The 21,179-nt window shown below is 43.7% G+C and overlaps 1 protein-coding gene across 4 annotated transcripts in view; it reads right to left on the reverse strand.

Moving 5' to 3' along the window:
- The window catches only part of LOC141106334 (glycine N-acyltransferase-like), a 166,956-nt gene that overhangs the window by 5,072 nt on the left and 140,705 nt on the right, over positions 1 to 21,179 (reverse strand). For 3 of the 4 annotated variants that reach the window (XM_073597019.1, XM_073597018.1, XM_073597023.1), the window contains 4 exons: positions 15,229 to 15,307; positions 15,037 to 15,144; positions 13,994 to 14,120; positions 912 to 1,047 (listed from right to left, as the gene is read on the reverse strand). In XM_073597019.1, the coding sequence (XP_073453120.1) occupies positions 912 to 1,047; positions 13,994 to 14,120; positions 15,037 to 15,144; positions 15,229 to 15,307 (450 nt within the window). Of the gene's footprint in view, positions 1 to 911; positions 1,048 to 13,993; positions 14,121 to 15,036; positions 15,145 to 15,228; positions 15,308 to 16,523; positions 16,638 to 21,179 lie in introns of those variants that run through there. The other variant, XM_073597022.1, reaches the window with a different exon arrangement.

The following is a 21,179-nucleotide window of genomic DNA, read 5'->3' on the forward strand; positions in this document are numbered from 1 at the left end:
CATTTAACTGTCCCCTTGCTACTAAGAAGATATGAATGCTGATTGGACTAAACTATACAATCACACCTATAACAAGCCTAGACCTTATGCATGTTCATACTTATATATTGGTAAACTTGATGTTTGTAAGTCAGAAACACTTTCAGTTTTACTCGCTTATGTGTTGTGTGTTGTGTCTCACCACTGCGGTGTATGAATAAAGCACCTACTTATATTTTACAAAGATCTGAATCTACTATCTCATCTGAATGTCTTGTTTTGAAGAATCCCTAATCTGATTTAACAGTAAACATGCAGTGAGATAGGGGGAAAACTTTATACAACTTCTGTGCAGCACCACTATACAGAGTCTCCATATCTAATGAACAAATGTGGCTGTCCCATGTATAAAGTGAATAATGCAATTAACATGTATGCATAAACAGTTTTATACATTAAAACACATTAATAATAATATATATATTACCTGACTTTAAGAACACAGTGGAGTCCCCCTCTTTTGCATGGATCCTGGAACATACCTGAACTGAAATCTAGTACCTCTATAAGTATTTTTCAATAGTACCTGCTGGTAAAATCTAGTATTGCAGCATGACAATGAAAATCAGTAGTTCTTACTGAATTGTGACAAAGTACAACATATTTTTGCAAAGGGGTTATTTTTAATTTATAACATAAAATTAAATAAGTAAAATAAATATTTTATACACCTAACAGAAAGGTATAGATTGAACATCACTTTATAACCTTGAGAACATTTGAAAAAATGTTAAATAAAGGCTAAAAAAAGTGAATTCTATAATCCACGTTTTCAGATAGACAAGTTCTGAAAACCTATTATAGGCACATCATAGGCATCTGACGTGTCTTGTGAGCTACTGACTGACAAGCATTGTTTCACTTCTCCATACCTTATACTGTTGATGTTCTCCAGCTCTTCATCTGTCATTCGGTCTCTCATGTATAGAAAGTTACTGGATGTGTTTATCTGCCTTCCATGTTTGGAACTAACTTCTTGCAGTAAACCTCCCAGTGCTGGCTGGCAACCTGTGTATGTATAAATAATCCAATAATATTGGTTCAGTGGCTATGAAGGTTCTCCTTTACTATAGTGCACATGACTGAGGTGTAAAATGAACTAAACTATGGTTTAACTACCTCAATACTGGGCACTTTCACCCCCTTCCTGCCCAGGCCAATTTTCAGCTTTCAGCGCTGTCGCACTTTGAATGACAATTGCGCGGTAATGCAATGCTCTACCCAAACAATATTTGTACCATTTTTTTTAGACCGATAGAGCTTTCTTTTGGTGGTATTTAATCACCACTGGGTTTTTTTATTGTTTGGTAAACAAACGAAAATAGACCAAAAATTTTGAAAAAAATAAGAATTTTTCTTATTTTCTGTTATAAAATTTAGTAAATAAGTAATTTTTCTCCTTCACTGATGAGGCTGCACTGACAGGCACTGATAGGCTGCACTGATGAGGCGACACTAATATGCAGCACTGATGGTCACTGATAAGTGGCACTGATGGGCAGCATATATGGGCACTGATGGACACTGATAGGCGGCACTGATGGAGGCACTGATGGGCACTGAAAGGCAGCACTGATAGGCACTGAAAGGCGGCATAGCTTTTTAAAATGATTGCCAATGGGAATGTATTTTGAAGTGTATTTGTATACAGCCTAAGTCTTGGAGAGTAGCCCTCAGCTATAGAAAATTTGCTCTTTTAAACTATGAATATGTAAACCCATCATTTCATATTCCTGATATGTGCCTGCTGTACCATGTACTTGTATGAAAATGTATCCTGTTCTCTTTGTATTGCTTACTTTTTGTGAAATCTCTGGTGTTCCTGCCAGACCCTCTACTCTCCCAATAAAAACTTACCACGCTAAACAGGAGAACACAGTGTGGTCAGTTCTCTATGTATGCTGGGAACTGAGCCTGCTGTCCTCCAATGATCAGACTTGTCCTGACACTCCCCCATTCTGCACAGTCATTCACTGGGAAGTTCAGCGTGCTGCTGTTTCTCCTCTCCTAGCTCTTACAGTTTGCAGTTGAGAACAAAAGGAACTGATGGATCGATAGAGCACAGCAGGCTTGAAACAGAGGCGTCGGCTTCTAAACATGTTGCCACCCCCGACATCACTTCCTGTTTCATCATTTTCTGTCCTCACATGTGCACCATTGTTCCACACGTGCTACTTCCTGCTTCCTTTGCTGAGGCTGCCTTGTCACCCCTACTACCAAACTCCACTCCTTGCAGCAGCAGGATCTTGGGATCCTGGATGCCGCCTCCTCCCAGCTGCAGATGCACCAATGACTATAATGCATGAGATCATCCACGCACTGTGAGTTGACAATTATTCTGTGTTGTATTTACCTCTCCACCTTGCTGCACTTAGATTGGGTTTACTTCTTCTTTGTTTCCTGCAAAGGTAAAGCATAATGGGCTACTATGAATCGCATAGTAGCCCATTATGTGTCACTTACCTGACACAGGAGCCTGCGATGTCACTGCTGTGCCCTCTTCCATGAAGCTTCCATCTTCCTTCCGGGTATCGCTGCTCCGGCACTGTGAGTGGCCGGAGCAGCGATGACGTCACTCCGGCGCATGCGCGCAGGAGCCATCAGTGATGGCATGTTAGCCTTCACTAACGGCATGCTCAGTGCGATTGCACCGTTGTCTACGGCGCAACATCTGTGCCCCTTTTTAGGAAAATATCTCCTTAACCGTGTAGGTTAAGGAGATATTTCTTGCACTTACAGGTAAGCCTTAATCTAGGCTTACCTGTAGGTTAAAGTGGTCTGTAAGGGTTTGCAACCACTTTAAGGACCAGCCGCCGCAGTTATACTGCGGCAGGTTGGCTCCCCTGGGCAAATCACTGTAGTTGTACGTCGTGCTCTTTAAGACCACTAGGGGGCGCAACGACAGAGCCGATGCGCATGCCCGTGGCCGCGACGTCCGCCAGGCACCCGCGATCACTCCTGAGAGAGACAGAACGGAGATCTGTCAATGTAAACAGTCAGATCTCCGTTCTATCAGGAAAGAGGAAACAGATCTGCTGTTCATACTGATTATGAACAGCGATCGGTCTCCTCCTCCAGGCAGTTCCATCCCCCTCACAGTTAGAAACACTCCCTAGTACACAAATGTAACCCCTTGAATGCCCCCCAGTGTTAACCCCTTCCCTGCCAATAACATTTACACAGTAATCAGTGGCTATTTTAGCTCTGATCGCTGTATAAATGTCAGTGGTCCCAAAAAAAGTGTCAAAAGTGTCTGATTTGTCTGCCGCAATGTCGCAGTCCCGCTAAATTAAAAAATAAATAAAAAATGCCATAAATCTATCCCCTATTTTGTAGACGCTATAACTTTTGCGCAAACCAATCAATATACGCTTATTGCAATTTATTTTTACCAAAAATCTGTAGAAGAATACATATTGGCCTAAGCTGAGGAAAAAAAAATTTGTTTAAAAACATTTTGGGGGATATTTATTATAGCAAAAAGTAAACAATATTTTTTTTTTTTCAAAATTGTCAGCCATCTTTACTTATAGCACAAAAAATCCTGCAGAAGTAATCAAATACCACCAAAAAAAAAAGCTCTTTTTTGTGGGGAAAAAAAAAGGACATCAATTGTGTTTGGTTACAGCGTCGTACGACCGCGCAATTGTCAGTTAAAGAGTCGCAGTGGCATATCGCAAAAAATGACCTGGTCATTAAGGGGGCAAATCCTTCCGGTCCTTAAGTGGTTAATAAATGTTTATACACCCACTACACTAAAGCCTGGTAAACACTAGGAGTTTTTTCCATTCAACCCAGTGGGTTGAATGAAAACAAACTGTCTACTTTGGTCTGACGTTAGTACAGTGATCTCCCCCACTGAGCTGTTATGTTCTGACAGGGGGACAGCCCCCCCGCCAGAACACTCCGATCTGGAGGCGGTCAGCTGCTGTCAAACCGGCTGCCATACACAGGGGCCGAATGTCGGACTTTATTGAACCTGCCGATGTCACGTGGCATTCGGCCTGTGTGTACGGGGCTTTAGTCTGCACACTTTGCTCTTTTTATCTTTTGCCGCTTAGAGATCTCTTCAGTCTTTCAGAAGTGCTGCATTAAGAGTGCTGGATTGGATTCTTAAATGGTTCCTGAAGCCATAGGATTTATCCCGAGGATTTGGACCATGCTGTACTTTCCATCAAGTAGTCGTCCCAGCCTAGGCTGCACCCATCGCGCTATATTGACATTTTTTTTTATCATAGTAGCACTAACACAACTATCTCTCTGTCAGAAACCATGAATCAGACCAAGACAGAAGTACAGTTAAATCACACTTGTTTAATAATCAAAGTAAATAGAACAAACGTAGTCAAAACATAGCCAAAGTTCGGTAGCCGGAACAGATAGACAAGCCAGAAAGTCAGGAAACCAGGAACAGTGTAGTGGAATAGCAAGCAGGATCTGGAGTCAGAAGGAATGTCAGCCAAGCAAGTCTTTAACAGGAACGCAGTCTCTGTGATATAGACCAAGGCGAAGGCAGAGATCATCTGTGCTGGACGGCTTAAGTAGGCAGGACTGACGAGCAGGATATCATCAACAGGTGAGTCACTGTGGAGAGATAAGAGCTGGCAATTAGCTGACAGCTGAGCGGCCAGCTCAGAGAAGGAAGGGCTGAGCCCAGCCCTAAAAGTACCCCCTTCTCAATGACCCCCCCCCCCTCGGAGGCTTGAGGGGAAACGTCTATGGAAATCACGGAGGAGGACAGGGGCATGTACATCCGAGGATGGGACCCAAGAGCATACCTCCAGACCATACCCTTTCCAATGCATCAGGTACTGTATGCGCCCACAGAACCTACGGGAGTCAACAATGAACTGTACTTCATACTCCTCATGGTTCTCCACCTGTACAGAGTGAGGACAAGGCACCAATGTGGTAAAGCGGTTGCACACCAAAGGTTTTAATAAGGAGACATGAAATACATTTGAGATATGCATATTAGAAGGAAGGTCTAATGTGTAAGCCACTGGTTTAATCCTGCAAAGAATACGGAAAGGCCCAATAAATCGAGGTGTGAACTTCAGAGAGGGAACACAAAGTTGGAGGTAGCGAGATGACAGCCAGACCCTGTCCCCAAACTGGTAGGAAGGTGCAGGCAGGTGTTTGCGGCCAGCATGGAGTCTATACCTATCATTAGCATGTCGCAAAGCCTCCTGGACTTGTGCCCAAGTGGAACGAAGACCACGGAGATGCTCCTCTAATGCAGGATTACTCTGCGGAACAAATGAGTCAGGCAACACGGAAGCCATAACTCGGGACAATCAGGAAGCAGAATTCAAGGCACTATTGTGAGCAAACCCCCGCCCATGGCAAGAGGCCTGACCAGTTGTTATGATGGTCAGAAATATAGCAACGTAGGAATTGCTCCAAGGACTGATTGGCTTGTTCTGCGGCCCCATCAGACTGTGGGTGATACGCAGAGGAGAAAGCAAGCTGAATTCCCAACTGTGCATAAAAGGTTCGCCAGAACCGGGACAAAAACTGACTACCCCTATTTGAGACCATCACCTTAGGTAGCCCATGTGAGCAAAAGATCTCCCAAGCAAAAATGGAAACCAGTTCCTTAGAATTGGGCAACTTCTTAAGTGGAATACAATGAGACATTTTCAAGAACCGGTCAACGACCATAAGGATAACTGTGTTGCCCTAGGAGTTGTGTAACTCCACAATGAAATCCATAGACAGGTGGGTTCAGGGCCTCTCTCCCTTGGATATGGGTTGTAGGAGGCCCACTGGAAGGTGTCATGGAGTCTTAATCTGAGCACACATGGAACAGGCAGCTACGAAGGTGGTGACATCAGCACGTAGACTAGGCCACCAGAATTGTTGGGAAATGGCCCAAAAGAGTTGATTCTTCCCAGGGTGGCCAGCAGCCTTTGGAGAATGGTAAGTCTGGAGAATGGCAGTACGGAGACTCTCTGGGACAAAGCAGCGGTTACAAGGTTTCTCACGAGGAGCATGGACTTGAGCAGCAAGAATTTTGTCACCCAAAGGAGAAGTGAGACTGGTGCGAACCGTAGCCAGAATACGATCAGAAGGAATCACAGGAACTGGAACAGATACCAACTTGGAAGTGGAGGAATATTGTCGTGACAAGGCGTCGGCCCTTACATTCTTAGTACCGAGTAAGAATGAGACAATGTAATTAAAACTTGACAAGAAAAGAGCCCATCGCGCCCTTCTGGGAGAGAGGCGTTTAGCCTCAGACAAGAATGTGAGATTCTTATGGTCAGTAAGAATGAGAACCGGCACAGTGGTACCTTCGAGGAGATGTCTCCATTCTTTCAGGGCTAAAATGATCGCTAACAGCTCTGTCACCAATCTCGTAATTGCACTCCGCAGGTGACCATTTCTTGGAAAAGTAGCCAGAAGGATGCATAGCTCTCTCAGAGGTAGGATGTTGAGACAGAAGGGCGCCAACTCCAGTCCCAGAAGCATCAACCTCAAAGATAAAAGGTAACGTAGGTTCAGGATGTGCCAACACAGGAGCAGAAAAAAAGGCAGCCTTGAGACTCTATTAATGGACTCCGGAGACCAACTCTGTGGGTTACCGTCCTTTCTGGTCATATCAGTCAGGGGCTTGACCAGAGACGAGAAATTACGAATAAACTTCCAATAAAAGTTGGCAAAGCCAAGAAAACGCTGCATAGGACGTTAACCCATGGGTCGGGGGCCACTGTAGGACTGCTAAAAGTTTCCCTGGGTCTACTGAAAAACCAACAGTGGAAATTACATAACCCAGGAATTTAACCTGTTCACGATGGAATTCGCACTTCTCCAATTTACAATAGAGATTGTTCTCTCTTTGTTTCTCAAGCACAGGACAGACATCTGTGTGGTGGCTCTCCAGGGACTTGGAAAATATGAGGATATCATCGAGATAAACTACCACATATAACTGCAACAAATCTCGGAGGACATTGTTAACCACTTGACGACCGCCTCACGCCGATGTACGTCGGCAAAGTGGCACGGACAGGCAAAATCACGTACAGGGTACGTGATTTGCCTTCCGCGGGTGGGGGGTCCGATCGGACCCCCCCCCGGTGCCCGAGGCGGTCGTCTTTTGTCCAGCGGCGATCGGTGATGAGGGGGAGACCATCCGTTCGTGGCCCCCCCCTCGCGATCGCCGCCGGCCAATGAAAACACTCCTTTGCTGCTGTATGCTAAACAGCAGCAAAGGAAGTGATGTCATCTCCCCTCGGGTCGGTATTTTCCGTTCCGGCCCGAGGAGAGAAGACATCTATGTGAGTGCACCAACACACACACACACACAGTAGAACATGCCAGGCACACAAAACACCCCGATCCCCCCCCCGATCGCCCCCCAATCACCCCCCCCCCTGTCACAAACTGACACCAGCAGTTTTTTTTTTTTTTTTTTTCTGATTACTGCATAGTGTCAGTTTGTGACAGTTACAGTGTTGGGACAGTGAGTATTACCCCCCTTTAGGTCTAGGGTACCCCCCTAATAAAGTTTTAACCCCTTGATCACCCCCTGTCACCAGTGTCGCTAAGCGATCATTTTTCTGATCGCTGTATTAGTGTCGCTGGTGACGCTAGTTAGTGAGGTAAATATTTAGGTTCGCCGTCAGCGTTTTATAGCGTCAGGGACCCCCATATACTACCGAATAAATGTTTTAACCCCTTGATTGCCCCCTAGTTAACCCTTTCACCACTGATCACCGTATAACCGTTACGGGTGACGCTGGTTAGTTCGTTTATTTTTTATAGTGTCAGGGCACCCGCCGTTTATTACCAAATAAAGGTTTAGCCCCCTGATCGCCCGGCGGTGATATGAGTCGCCCCAGGCAGCGTCAGATTAGCGCCAGTACCGCTAACACCCACGCATGCAGCATACGCCTCCCTTAGTGGTATAGTATCTGATCGGATCAATATCTGATCCGATCAGATCTATACTGGCGTCCCCAGCAGTTTAGGGTTCCCAAAAACGCAGTGTTAGCGGGATCAGCCCAGATACCTGCTAGCACCTGCGTTTTGTGCCTCCGCCCAGCCCACCCAAGTGCAGTATCGATCGATCACTGTCACTTACAAAACACTAAACGCATAACTGCAGCGTTCGCAGAGTCAGGCCTGATCCCTGCGATCGCTAACAGTTTTTTTGGTAGCATTTTGGTGAACTGGCAAGCACCAGCCCCAGGCGTCAGGTTAGCGCCAGTACCACTAACACCCACGCACGCACCGTACACCTCCCTTAGTGGTATAGTATCTGATCGCATCAATATCTGATCCGATCAGATCTATACTAGCGTCACCAGCAGTTTAGGGTTCCCAAAAACGCAGTGTTAGCGGGATCAGCCCAGATACCTGCTAGCACCTGCGTTTTGCCCCTCTGCCCGGCCCGGCCCAGCCCACCCAAGTGCAGTATCGATCGATCACTGACACTTACAAAACACTAAACGCATAACTGCAGCGTTCGCAGAGTCAGGCCTGATCCCTGCGATCGCTAACGTTTTTTGGTAGCGTTTTGGTGAACTGGCAAGCGCCAGCGGCCTAGTACACCCCGGTCGTAGTCAAACCAGCACTGCAGTAACACGTGGTGACGTGGCGAGTCCCATAAGTGCAGTTGAAGCTGGTGAGGTGGCAAGCACAAGTAGTGTCCCGCTGCCACCAAAAAGACAAACACAGGCCCATCACCATAGTGCCCTTCCTGCTGCATTCGCCAATCCTAATTGGGAACCCACCGCTTCTGCAGCGCCCGTACTTCCCCCATTCACATCCCCAACCAAATGCAGTCGGCTGCATGAGAGGCATTTTTATGTCCTCCCGAGTACCCCTACCCAACGAACCCCCCAAAAAAGATGTCGTGTCTGCAGCAAGCGCGGATATAGGCGTGACACCCGCTATTATTGTCCCTCCTGTCCTGACAATCCTGGTCTTTGCATTGGTGAATGTTTTGAACGCTACCATACACTAGTTGAGTATTAGCGTAGGGTACAGCATTGCACAGACTAGGCACACTTTCACAGGGTCTCCCAAGATGCCATCGCATTTTGAGAGACCCGAACCTGGAACCGGTTACCGTTATAAAAGTTAGTTACAAAAAAAGTGTAAAAAAAAAAAAATATGAAATAAAAAAAAATAGTTGTTGTTTTATTGTTCTCTCTCTCTCTATTCTCTCTCTCTATTGTTCTGCTCTTTTTTACTGTATTCTATTCTGCAATGTTTTATTGTTATTGTTATTGTTATTATGTTTTATCATGTTTGTTTTTCAGGTGTGTAATTATTTACACTTTACTGTGCTTTATTGTTAACCATTGTTAACCATTTTTTTGTCTTCAGGTACGCCATTCACGACTTTGAGTGGTTATACCAGAATGATGCCTGCAGGTTTAGGTATCATCTTGGTATCATTCTTTTCAGCCAGCGGTCGGCTTTCATGTAAAAGCAATCCTAGCGGCTAATTAGCCTCTAGACTGCTTTTACAAGCCGTGGGAGGGAATGCCCCCCCCCCCACCGTCTTCCGTGTTTTTCTCTGGCTCTCCTGTCTCAACAGGGAACCTGAGAATGCAGCCGGTGATTCAGCCAGCTGACCATAGAGCTGATCAGAGACCAGAGTGGCTCCAAACATCTCTATGGCCTAAGAAACCGGAAGCTACGAGTATTTCATGACTTAGATTTCGCCGGATGTAAATAGCGCCATTGGGAAATTGGGGAAGCATTTTATCACACCGATCTTGGTGTGGTCAGATGCTTTGAGGGCAGAGGAGAGATCTAGGGTCTAATAGACCACAATTTTTTCAAAAAAGAGTACCTGTCACTACCTATTGCTATCATAGGGGATATTTACATTCCCCGAGATAACAATAAAAATGATTAAAAAAAAAAATATGAAAGGAACAGTTTAAAAGTAAGATTAAAAAAGCAAAAAAATAATAAAGAAAAAAAAAAAAAAAAAAAAAACACCCCTGTCGCCCCTGCTCTCGCGCTAAGGCGAACGCAAGCGGCGGTCTGTCGTCAAACATAAACAGCAATTGCACCATGCATGTGAGGTATCACCGCGAAGGCCAGATCGAGTGCAGTAATTTTTCCAGTAGACCTCCTCTGTAAATCTAAAGTGGTAACCTGTAAAGGCTTTTGAAGGCTTTTAAACATGTATTTATTTTGTTGCCACTGCACGTTTGTGCGCAATTTTAAAGCATATCATGTTTGGTATCCATGTACTCGGCCTAAGATCATCTTTTTTATTTCATCAAACATTTGGGCAATATAGCGTGTTTTAGTGCATTAAAATTAAAAAAAGTGTGTTTTTTCCCCAAAAAATGCGTTTGAAAAATCGCTGCGCAATTACTGTGTGAAAAAAAAAAAATGAAACACCCACCATTTTAATCTGTAGGGCATTTGCTTTAAAAAAATATATAATGTTTGGGGGTTCAAAGTAATTTTTTTGCAAAAAAAAAAAACTTTTTCATGTAAACAATAAGTGTCAGAAAGGGCTTTGTCTTCAAGTGGTTAGAAGAGTGGGTGATGTGTGACATAAGCTTCCAAATGTTGTGCATAAAATGCCAGGACAGTTCAAAACCCCCCCAAATGACCCCATTTTGGAAAGTAGACACCCCAAGCTATTTGCTGAGAGGCATGTCGAGTCCATGGAATATTTTATATTGCGACACAAGTTGCGGGAAAGAGACAAATTTTTTTTTTTTTTTTTTTTTTTTGCACAAAGTTGTCACTAAATGATATATTGCTCAAACATGCCATGGAAATATGTGAAATTACACCCCAAAATACATTCTGCTGCTTCTCCTGAGTACGGGGATACCACATGTGTGAGACTTTTTGGGAGCCTAGCCGCGTACGGGACCCCGAAAACCAAGCACCGCCTTCAGGCTTTCTAAGGGCGTGAATTTTTCACAGTTTCGGAGGCCATGGAATGCCCAGGTGGCACAAAACCCCCCCAAATGACCCCATTTTGGAAAGTAGACACCCCAAGCTATTTTGCTGAGAGGTATAGTGAGTATTTTGCAGACCTCACTTTTTGTCACAAAGTTTTGAAAATTGAAAAAAGAAAAAAAAAAAGTTTTTTCTTGTCTTTCTTCATTTTCAAAAACAAATGAGAGCTGCAAAATACTCACCATGCCTTTCAGCAAATAGCTTGGGGTGTCTACTTTCCAAAATGGGGTCATTTGGGGGGGTTTTGTGCCACCTGGGCATTCCATGGCCTCCGAAACTGTGATAGGCAGTAAAGAGTGAAATCAAAAATTTTCACCCTTAGAAATCCTGAAGGCAGTGATTGGTTTTCGGGGTCCAGTACGCGGCTAGGCTCCCAAAAAGTCCCACACATGTGGTATCCCCATACTCAGGAGAAGCAGCTAAATGTATTTTGGGGTGCAATTCCACATATGCCCATGGCCTGTGTGAGCAATATATCATTTAGTGACAACTTTATGAAAAAAAAAAAAAAAAAAAAAAGTGTCACTTTCCCGCAACTTGTGTCAAAATATAAAATATTCCATGGACTCAATATGCCTCTCAGCAAATAGCTTGGGGTGTCTACTTTCCAAAATGGGGTCATTTTGGGGGGTTTTGTGCCACCTGGGCATTCCATGGCCTCCGAAACTGTGATAGGCAGTGAAGAGTGAAAGCAAAAATTTACACCCTTAGAAATCCTGAACGCGGTGATTGGTTTTCGGGGCCCCGTACGCGGCTAGGCTCCCAAAAAGTCCCACACATGTGGTATCCCCATACTCAGGAGAAGCAGCTAAATGTATTTTGGGGTGCAATTCCACATAGGCCCATGGCCTGTGTGAGCAATATATCATTTAGTGACGACTTTTTGTAAATTTTTTTTTTTTTTTTTTTTGTCATTTTTCAATCACTTGGGACAAAAAAAATAAATATTCAATGGGTTCAACATGCCTCTCAGCAATTTCCTTGGGGTGTCTACTTTCCAAAATGGGGTCATTTGGGGGGGTTTTGTACTGCCCTGCCATTTTAGCACCTCAAGAAATGACATAGGCAGTCATAAACTAAAAGCTGTGTAAATTCCAGAAAATGTACCCTAGTTTGTAGACGCTATAACTTTTGCGCAAACCAATAAATATACGCTTATTGACATTTTTTTTACCAAAGACATGTGGCCGAATACATTTTGGCCTAAATGTATGACTAAAATTTAGTTTATTGGATTTTTTTTATAACAAAAAGTAGAAAATATCATTTTTTTTCAAAATTTTCGGTCTTTTTCCGTTTATAGCGCAAAAAATAAAAACCGCAGAGGTGATCAAATACCATCAAAAGAAAGCTCTATTTGTGGGAAGAAAAGGACGCAAATTTCGTTTGGGTACAGCATTGCATGACCGCGCAATTAGCAGTTAAAGCGACGCAGTGCCAAATTGGAAAAAGACCTCTGGTCCTTAGGCAGCATAATGGTCCGGGGCTCAAGTGGTTAATAAATTCCTGGAAAACTGCCGGGGCGTTACAAAGGCCAAAAGGCATTACGAGGTACTCATAATGACCTGTTCTGGTATTAAACGCAGTTTTCCACTCATTGCCCTCCTTAATCCTCACGAGATTGTATGTCCCTCCCAAATCAAGCTTTGTGAAAACCGTTTCTCCCTTGAGGCGTTCAAATAACTCCAATCAACTGAATCGTATAGGCATTCTTAATCGTGAAACGATTGAGACCCTTATAATCAATACAATCAATACAAGGTCTCAGATTACCACTCTTCTTCAAAAAGAAGAAACCAGCATCAGCATCAGAAAGCAAAGATATCAAGAAACCTACTTTGCTTTTGTCCATAGGAAATGCCTGGGGCAGCATCTCAAAGTATATCTCAACATGGTTGAGAAACCCTCTGCATTGGACTGGATCACCCCCAAATCATTGGGAAAGCGGAGCAGAATCAAAGTTACCTCCTATAGAGGTAATACTTGAGGCGGGTGCCTGCACAGAGACTGGAGCAGCAGGGACAGCCTGCAACACAGGTTGTACCGGAGCAGCCACAGTAGGTGATTCCAGGTGAGCCGTGTGACTCAGGAGCGTTTGTAACCCCATGGAAAACTGATCCATGCGGTGATCCTGCTCATCCAATCTGGAAAAAATATTAGCAAGTGGATGAATTCATGGCCTTCGTCTACTGTCAGAAACCAGGAATCAGACCAAGACAGAAGTACAGTTAAATCACACTTGTTTAATAAAAAAAGTAAATAGAACAAATGTAGTCAAAACATAGCCAAAGTTCGGTAAACAAAACGGATAGTCAGACAAGCCAGAAAGTCAGGAAGCCAGGGAACAGCAAAGTGGAACAGCACGCAGGATCTGGAGGCAGAAGGAATGTCAACCAAGCAAGTTTTTAATAGGAACGCAGGAGATAGTCTGTGATGTTGACCAAGGTGAAGGCAGAGATCATCTGGGCTGGACGGGTTAAGTAGGCAGGAATGACGAGCAGCATATTATCAACAGGTGAGTCACTGTGGAGAGATAGGATCAGGCAATTAGCTGACAGCTGAGCGGCCTGCTGAGAGAACGGGCTGAGCCCAGCCCTGACACTCTCTCTGATATCAACTTTCCTTCACTATTCCAACTCAAATACACACCAGTGAACTAGCTGATGGGATAGCTTTTTTTTAACATGGGGAGGGGGCAGGCACATTTTCAAAGCTTATTATTGGCCATAGTTTGCCACCTAGTTCACAGTTCATGCAATGAACTCTGGGAGGCTTCACTTTTTAACAAACCCATTAGTCCACCGTTTGAGCCAACTGCGAATGTCCAAGGTTTGAGGCAAAACTAACCCAGCGGTGAACCCAAACCTCATGCCAATTCATGAATCTAGTAGTTGACTCAGACCACCAGGCTCTGCTTACAGCTAAAATATCAGTCTTGGTGAATTGTACTGACCTTTCAATTTTACCAGCAGATTCACAAATTCATTCAGAACCTCTTCCTCACCTTGTATTTGAAGATCTTGTTTCCAGTTTACAACACGAGGATCTTCCAGAATTTGGCGAAGATGCTGAAGGTCTTTACTGAACAGAAAGTAGGTATTGGTATAGTGATCTGAGGGGTCCTTCATGTCCTATACAGGGAATAACAGACTATTCATTACAAATTTGATCAGATATAAAGGACAGACTGTAATAATTACTGTTCCTTTTAAAAGCCCTATTTAGATGGTATAGGTGGCCAAACATTTTAAACTTTATATACCTAATGTTAAGTACGCCAATCAATTTATTACATTTACCTAATATTTCATATTAGGTACAGCGTTCAAATCCTGGCGTATCGAACCTTATCCATTTGGGACATTTTATAGCCTCCTCACAATCCACTTTAACTCCTTGATCGCTGCACTAGTGTACTGCAACCACATCCATTGCAAATGGATGTGGGGCTTTGCAGAGCAGCCTCATTCACTTAAATAGGTCACATTCAATTTCCAACGAAAGCAGCAGGGGGTATAATTCCTGCTGCAGCTAATATATGCTCACCCAGCTGCTGCCTTTGCAGGTAAATAAGATAGCTGTTGGGGGGCAGTAAAAGTACGTCTCAACCACAGGGTTTTACATCCCCCAAGTTTGACATGTGAGCAACCCCTTACAATGGCCAGATTTCCATAACATCATGGATAATCCAACTTTCCAACTGTCATTTTGCTGTGTGATGAGACTGTCCTAGTGGTCAATAAAGGTTACTCCATTGGACAACAGAATGTCAGTTGGTGAGGGTTAGTCAAAAAAGTCAAGGAAAGTCAGCCACCAGTGAGACTAAATCAGAGCAGAGAATGGACAAAACTTTTCTGGTTAATAAGATTAAGAGCAGACATGTCCTAGGCAGGACTTTTAAAAATGGAATATATAGATTCACTTGAAATATGCTGTTCTTTGATTTGACAAAAACCAAAGGTAATCAGAATACAGCATCATGGTTTTACACTGACGCAGAATTACTTTGTCAGTATCTCCCATACTGGTGCCATTGTTTAAACCCACCTCCAATGAGGGACGACATATGACGGTGGAGAAGTCTGGCCACTGGTCAACCAGGACCTCTAGTTTGAATGGGTTGCCAATGATCACGTGATGCAGAGCTCCACATGCCTAAATGATAAACATAATAAGGATAAAGTCACACAACTAACGCACTCAGGGGATTTATACTTTAGGAGGATAACTCTGACCCACCTTCAGCGATTCTGGAAAGCTGTGGACTAAAAGTCGTCTCAGAGTAGCAAGCTTCGATGAACAAGTAAGGACAAGCATTCTGTGAAAAGAAGAGTACATTCAATTGATTTTCCTTCACATCCTGTCCCAAGTGATACCCGTACAAGAAATGGGGAGTGCAGGTGTCACCAGGACAGGAGGGCACAAAAGGCAAGAATTATTAGAACTTCTAACCCTTCTCCATGTTCCTAAAAATGTAATTTTATTTTTGTATCTGTCCCTATTGGAGAGATTTCCCATCACTTCCAGTCAGAGCAAACCTCCACAGTGGGGACACACACAGCAATAAAAACCTGACAGAGAATCTAAGCCTTTTCTGCTCAATGCAGAACTAAATAAAATATTTTGACTGGAGTTACAATTTAACTTGTTTGCTGACAGAGCTGTTTTTCTTTTTATGCTTGAAGATGAATTTAAAACCACAAACATTTATATACTTTTTGAAAGCAGATACCCTGCAAAATAAAATGGTTGCAATTCCAATTTTTTTATGTTACTTGATATTTGCGCAACAGTTTATCAAGTGCAAACATTTTCAGTAAAAACCACACGAAAGTTCATTTTGGGTCACACAATTTTTTTGGCAAAATATAAAAGATGAGGGTTAACCAAGTAGGTACCCAATATATACAGTTTATATGACATAAGATTATTTATTTGTTATGCTTTGATACAGCCGATACTTTATGGTAGTAGAAAATCTCCTGACAAAGCCAGATTAAAGGCAAATCATGTTGAGATGACTACTTCAGACTATGGATATGTTCAAAAATCTGCATCACTCTATGTACATTGTCTAATTGATATGCCTTTGGATATACAGTACAATATATATATATATATATATATATATATATATATATATATATATATATATATATATATATATATATATATATATATATATATATATATATAATTTTATTTTTATTTTTTTTACAAAACAACGTAGTTTTTATGAGATTTTTGTATATCAATAAAAATTTAGAATTTTATATTATGTATTTGTTAATACTCTGCGCCTCAAAAGTCCCAGATTTGAGGCATTCCTGTTTTGCCATTTAATTGGGATGTTGGTGCCCTTGGTTTCCCATCTATCTTTTGCATATATCCTAACCCATTACCTAGTCAATCCCAAAAATGAAATTATTACTAGTGGACTACTGGGCCAATATGTGTATCATGCCTTAAAATTATCTTGGCCCACACACATCCTCTGTGTACCAGAAGATGTCAAGGTAACATTCACATCTTACCTGCTGTAGTGTAGCTTCACACAATGCCCAACTGTATTGTTATCCTTCCTACCTCATATAATACTGGTGTCACATGCACTAAGATCTTCAAGCCAGATCCTGGATAAAGTAACATCAAGTGATGATAAGCCTTAATATTAAACCAAAGCTTCCAACTTTCAGCTTTTTTGGCTCTGTTAAAGCCTTGAGTTTTCCAAGGTAGTCTACCATATAACTTGCTAAAGTTATATATTAGTTTTTTTGGCAGTTCACTAGACTTTGAGACATGGAAGGTTGTTTAAAAAGGTTTTAAAGACTCCTTAAAATGTAACTTTACTTTAAAATCTAATGCCAGCCAGAAGCCACTTTCTGGTCCTGTTGCACCTGTACTGTGTAAGAAATGGAGGATGTGGATGTTACTAGAACAGGAAGCCATGGATAGGAAAACAAACACTGCCCATAGTTCTAACCCTTTCTCACTGTGCTATAAACATGTTTTTGTCTGTATCCCAAGATATTTTCCAGGCAAATCTCCTCCAGTATTGACATAGAGGGCAATAAAATAAAAAATAAAAGAGCTGCTAACCCAACCTTACTCTACCCAAAGCAACATTTATGGCTAGATTTGAACCCAATTTAGGGGAAAGCAATATAATAGTTCCATCTTTATATGTACAGGATTGTGTGCCATTACACTCTTTTTGAGCAGAGTCCCCTTTGTGTAAACGATATACATTGCAATGATTTTAAAGATGCATCTTTTCAGATTCATATCTTTCGCTGTTCTGAGGAAGCAGGTGTTTCAAGAAGATCTAAAGTGACAGCATACACATTTATTTCATAGCATCAGCATTGTAATAACAATACAAGCAATGGTTATTTTTTATTTTTTACAATCCAATATAAAATTTCCTTTCATGCTGTGAGTCCTGCCTGTCTGCTGCCTATCTCTTTCCACAACCTCCTGGATTCTCTGCATGCTTTGCTGCTTCGCCTCTGCCCATTCTATATTTTACGTTCAAAGCAAACAAAAAAGTGCCTCTAAGTGCAGCAATTCTAGACTTTAATAGCCCAAAGGAGTTAAAATACACTTACTAGAAGTGAGATAAAAACAAGACTCATCATGGTAGGTATGGTGGAATAGTAGTCCAGCGTCAGGGTGGTCCCGGTGGGGTGGACCTTGAGGTAGTCCAGTATGCAGCAGGAGATCCCAGCAGACCAGCAGAGGGGAGCTGCAGCAGTAGGAAACGTCAGGCGGGACAGCCACGCTGTCGGGACCAGCGTGGAACGCAGGACCCAGAAGTGACGTCAGAGAAAGAGGACCAGACCCAGCATGGAACGCATTGGCCAAAAGTGATGTAAAAGCGGTGGGACGCGTTTCAGAGCTTCTATTGGCTTCATAGGTATGAAGAAGGAGCCAATAGATGCTCCAAAACGCTTCCTGCCCCTTTTTAGGTCACTTCCGGACAATGCTTTACACGCCAATTCTGGTCCTCTTCTGCTAACATCACTTCCGGGTCTTGCTTTCCATGCCGGTCCCGGCAGTGTGGCTGTCCCTTCTGGCATTTCCTACTGCTGCAGCTCCTCTCTGCTGGTCACTTCTGATCAATGTGTTCCATGCTGGTTCTGATCCTCTTCCACTAACATCACTTCCGGGTCTTGCGTTCGACGCCGCTCCTGGCAGCGCGGCTGTCCCTTCTGGCATTTCCTACTGCTGCGGCTCCCCTCTGCTGGTTAGCTGGGATCTCCTGCTGCATACTGGACCACCTCAAGGACCACCAACCAGGACCACCCTGACGCTGGACTACTATTCCACCATACCTACCATGATGAGCCTTGTTTTTGTCTCACTTCTAGTTAGTGTATTTTAACTCCTTTCGGCTATTAAAGTCTTGCATTGTGGAACTTAGAGACACCTTTTTGTTTGTTTAGTTCTTAAAAGAGATTGCTTCCCTCTTGAAGTGCTGCCCAAGTGCTCTGAGACATAATTTTGAGTTGTATCCATCCCAGGCTGCGGACATTATCTCTGGCCAGTCCTGTTATCCAGAGCGCCCTATATCTCTTTACCTATATTTTACGTTCAATTTCTAAGGACTAAGCATCCCATAGTACCTTGCTGCCTGAAAGCAATGATCATGTGGCATGTTTCCTGTACTAATTGTGCCTCCTGCAGTTCAGACAGCAGTCTCAATGAAATGTGTGACACAGTGGTGCATATTTACAAGGCATAGTAAAAATGTGTCACAAATCTCAAGAAATATCAAGTTTCTGTTGTAATGCACTTTTTGCTTGCATTTTTAACTCCTTGTTTTTGGCAATTTAAGTGTGTTTTATGTGTATTTTCATTTGCTGTGTGTGTTTGCTGTTAACCAATGAGGATCCTGTAGGTAATTGAAACATGGGTGATTTTGCACCCCTGTTTACAGATGCCACAGCAAGTGTTGCAGTCTTTACTGGAGCTTAGCACATAGGGGGTATCCATGGAAGGTGCTTCTAACCATGGGATGACAAGCTGACATGTGCTCACCCACAGCAAGTTGAAATGCATGAAAAAATTTGCATGCAAATTTGGACAAGCCTGATTTTATACAATGCAGCGCACAGATGTGAACTGCCTAGTTGGACTCAATGGGGGAGATTTACTAGTACACAGAGAATCTGGTGAAGCTGCCCTAGAATTGAACAGTGCCTAGGTCCATGCAGGCATGTGCTGGCCATCAGGACTACCGGGAGTTTCCCGGTGGGCCGATGGCTCAGTGGGCCGGTTTCAGTGACAGGATCCTGGGTACTTTCATTCTGGGACAATACAGTGTCCCGGAATTGCCCCCTGTTCCGATCTGATGCCCCCTAAAAAGGCCACCATTGCCGCTTTACCGACTGTCACTTGTTCTGGGCGGGCAGGCCGGCCGAGACCCGCTTTACGTTGTAGTTCCACAGCTGCTGGCTCACTGCCCGAAATGGTTGCTAGCCACCTGCCGCCTGGCGTATAACAACCAGTGCAGTGACGTCACCAGAGAGATGCCCCAGAATACAGAGCGGAGGAGGATTTAACTTCCTCCTCCTCCGCGTGCGCCTAGTACTCCACCCGCCTCCCCTGAGCTGAAGCCGAAATTAGTGGAGCCTGGAGGACATGTGCGGGACACAGTGCACAGGGAGCCGCCACGCCAACCTCCATTTCCTGGTTCTGATCTGACAGGTATAATGTGATCTGTGTGCTCCGCTGCTGGAGCTACACTTTCTTCCCCCACAGTCTCTCCACCATGTATAGTTCCAGCACTGCTGGAGAACTCTTTCTGTGAGCGGGGGATCTGATGGTAAAGGGGGGTACTTTCTGTGAATGGGGGATCTGATGGTAAAGGGGGGTACTTTCTGTGAATGGGGGATCTGATGGTAAAGGGGGGTACTTTCTGTGAGTGGGGGATCTGATGGTAAAGGGGGGTAATTTCTGTGAGTGGAGGATCTGATGTTAAAAGGGGGGCTCATTCTGTAAGTGGGGTTTCTGATGGTAAAGGGGGGCTCTTTCTGTATGCATAGGACGACAGTGGCAGTCAGGGTCATATCCAGTTTTCCCTGGGGTGGGGGGGGGTGGTAAAATGCACCGTTGCCCAAGTACACAAAAATTCTTGCACTGGCCTGTCCTCAGGAACATGGATCAGGAGGCTATGTGTGAGTGGCCAGAGCCAGCTGTGCTGGAGCTGTCAGTTCACTTGGGGGGCATGGCCGCCAGCTAGCTGACGCACCCTGTTGCATTCTGGGAGTTGTAGTCCACACACTCAAGCTCCCGGGGGGGTTGAAGGCATTGCTGAGGTGAAAGACCCTGACACCCCCAGTGCCAGCTGACCCCAAATCCCATCTATCCACCCCTCCATTTACCCTGCCCCAGTGCCCACCCAGTACCTCAAAAAAGGCCTCAACACTATGGGTCCTGTTGGAAGCTGGCCATGGCCTGTGGCCAGCTCCTTTCAGGGCCCACAGATCAGTGGCCGGCTCCCAGCAGGACCCACTGGCCGCTTTGCAGGGCGATCCTGGGTGGGTGCACCTTGAGCAATTGCATATAGTTTATATACTGTTTTTGTGCATGTCTGCAAAATTAAAGTGGGCCAGTCTGGAAGAAGTCCAGGGCCAAATTTTTGTCCCAGTCCAGCCCTGGGTCCATGTGACAGCAGGATGGAATTCCAACACTCACTTTGCTCATATCTATTATAAATTGGCCTCTAAGTCACAGAGGGGCCTCTTTGCACAATTTACACACAATTTGTTCGCCTGACCATAGGCTAAATACTGATATTTAATTTGTGTAAAGGCAGCCCCCAAAAGGATTGATTTTTTTCAGTTGTATTGAACAGTTGCAACCTGTTGTTCACAAGTATTCAATAGAGTTGAACTCCAGCCAAAACTTTATTTTTATTTTATTTTTATTTTCATAAGGCAGGCTTGCTTAGAACCTTTCCATCAGTTCCCAAGACAGAGGAAGTGTCAGCAAATCTCCTAAATGGGAACACAAACAGCAATAACAACCTGACAGAGATCTTGAGCTGGGTATACACTAGTAGAATTTAGAACAAAATTCATAAGAAAATTCTCAGAACATTTGAGATTGTTAAAAGCAAACAAATTCTTTCAAATGACAATCGAATTTGAAATGAATTGTCTTTACCGAATGGAAACCACATGCAC

The sequence above is a fragment of the Aquarana catesbeiana genome, linkage group LG08 (assembly GCF_042186555.1).
Source record: "Aquarana catesbeiana isolate 2022-GZ linkage group LG08, ASM4218655v1, whole genome shotgun sequence".
NCBI classification, from domain to species: Eukaryota; Metazoa; Chordata; class Amphibia; order Anura; family Ranidae; genus Aquarana; species Aquarana catesbeiana.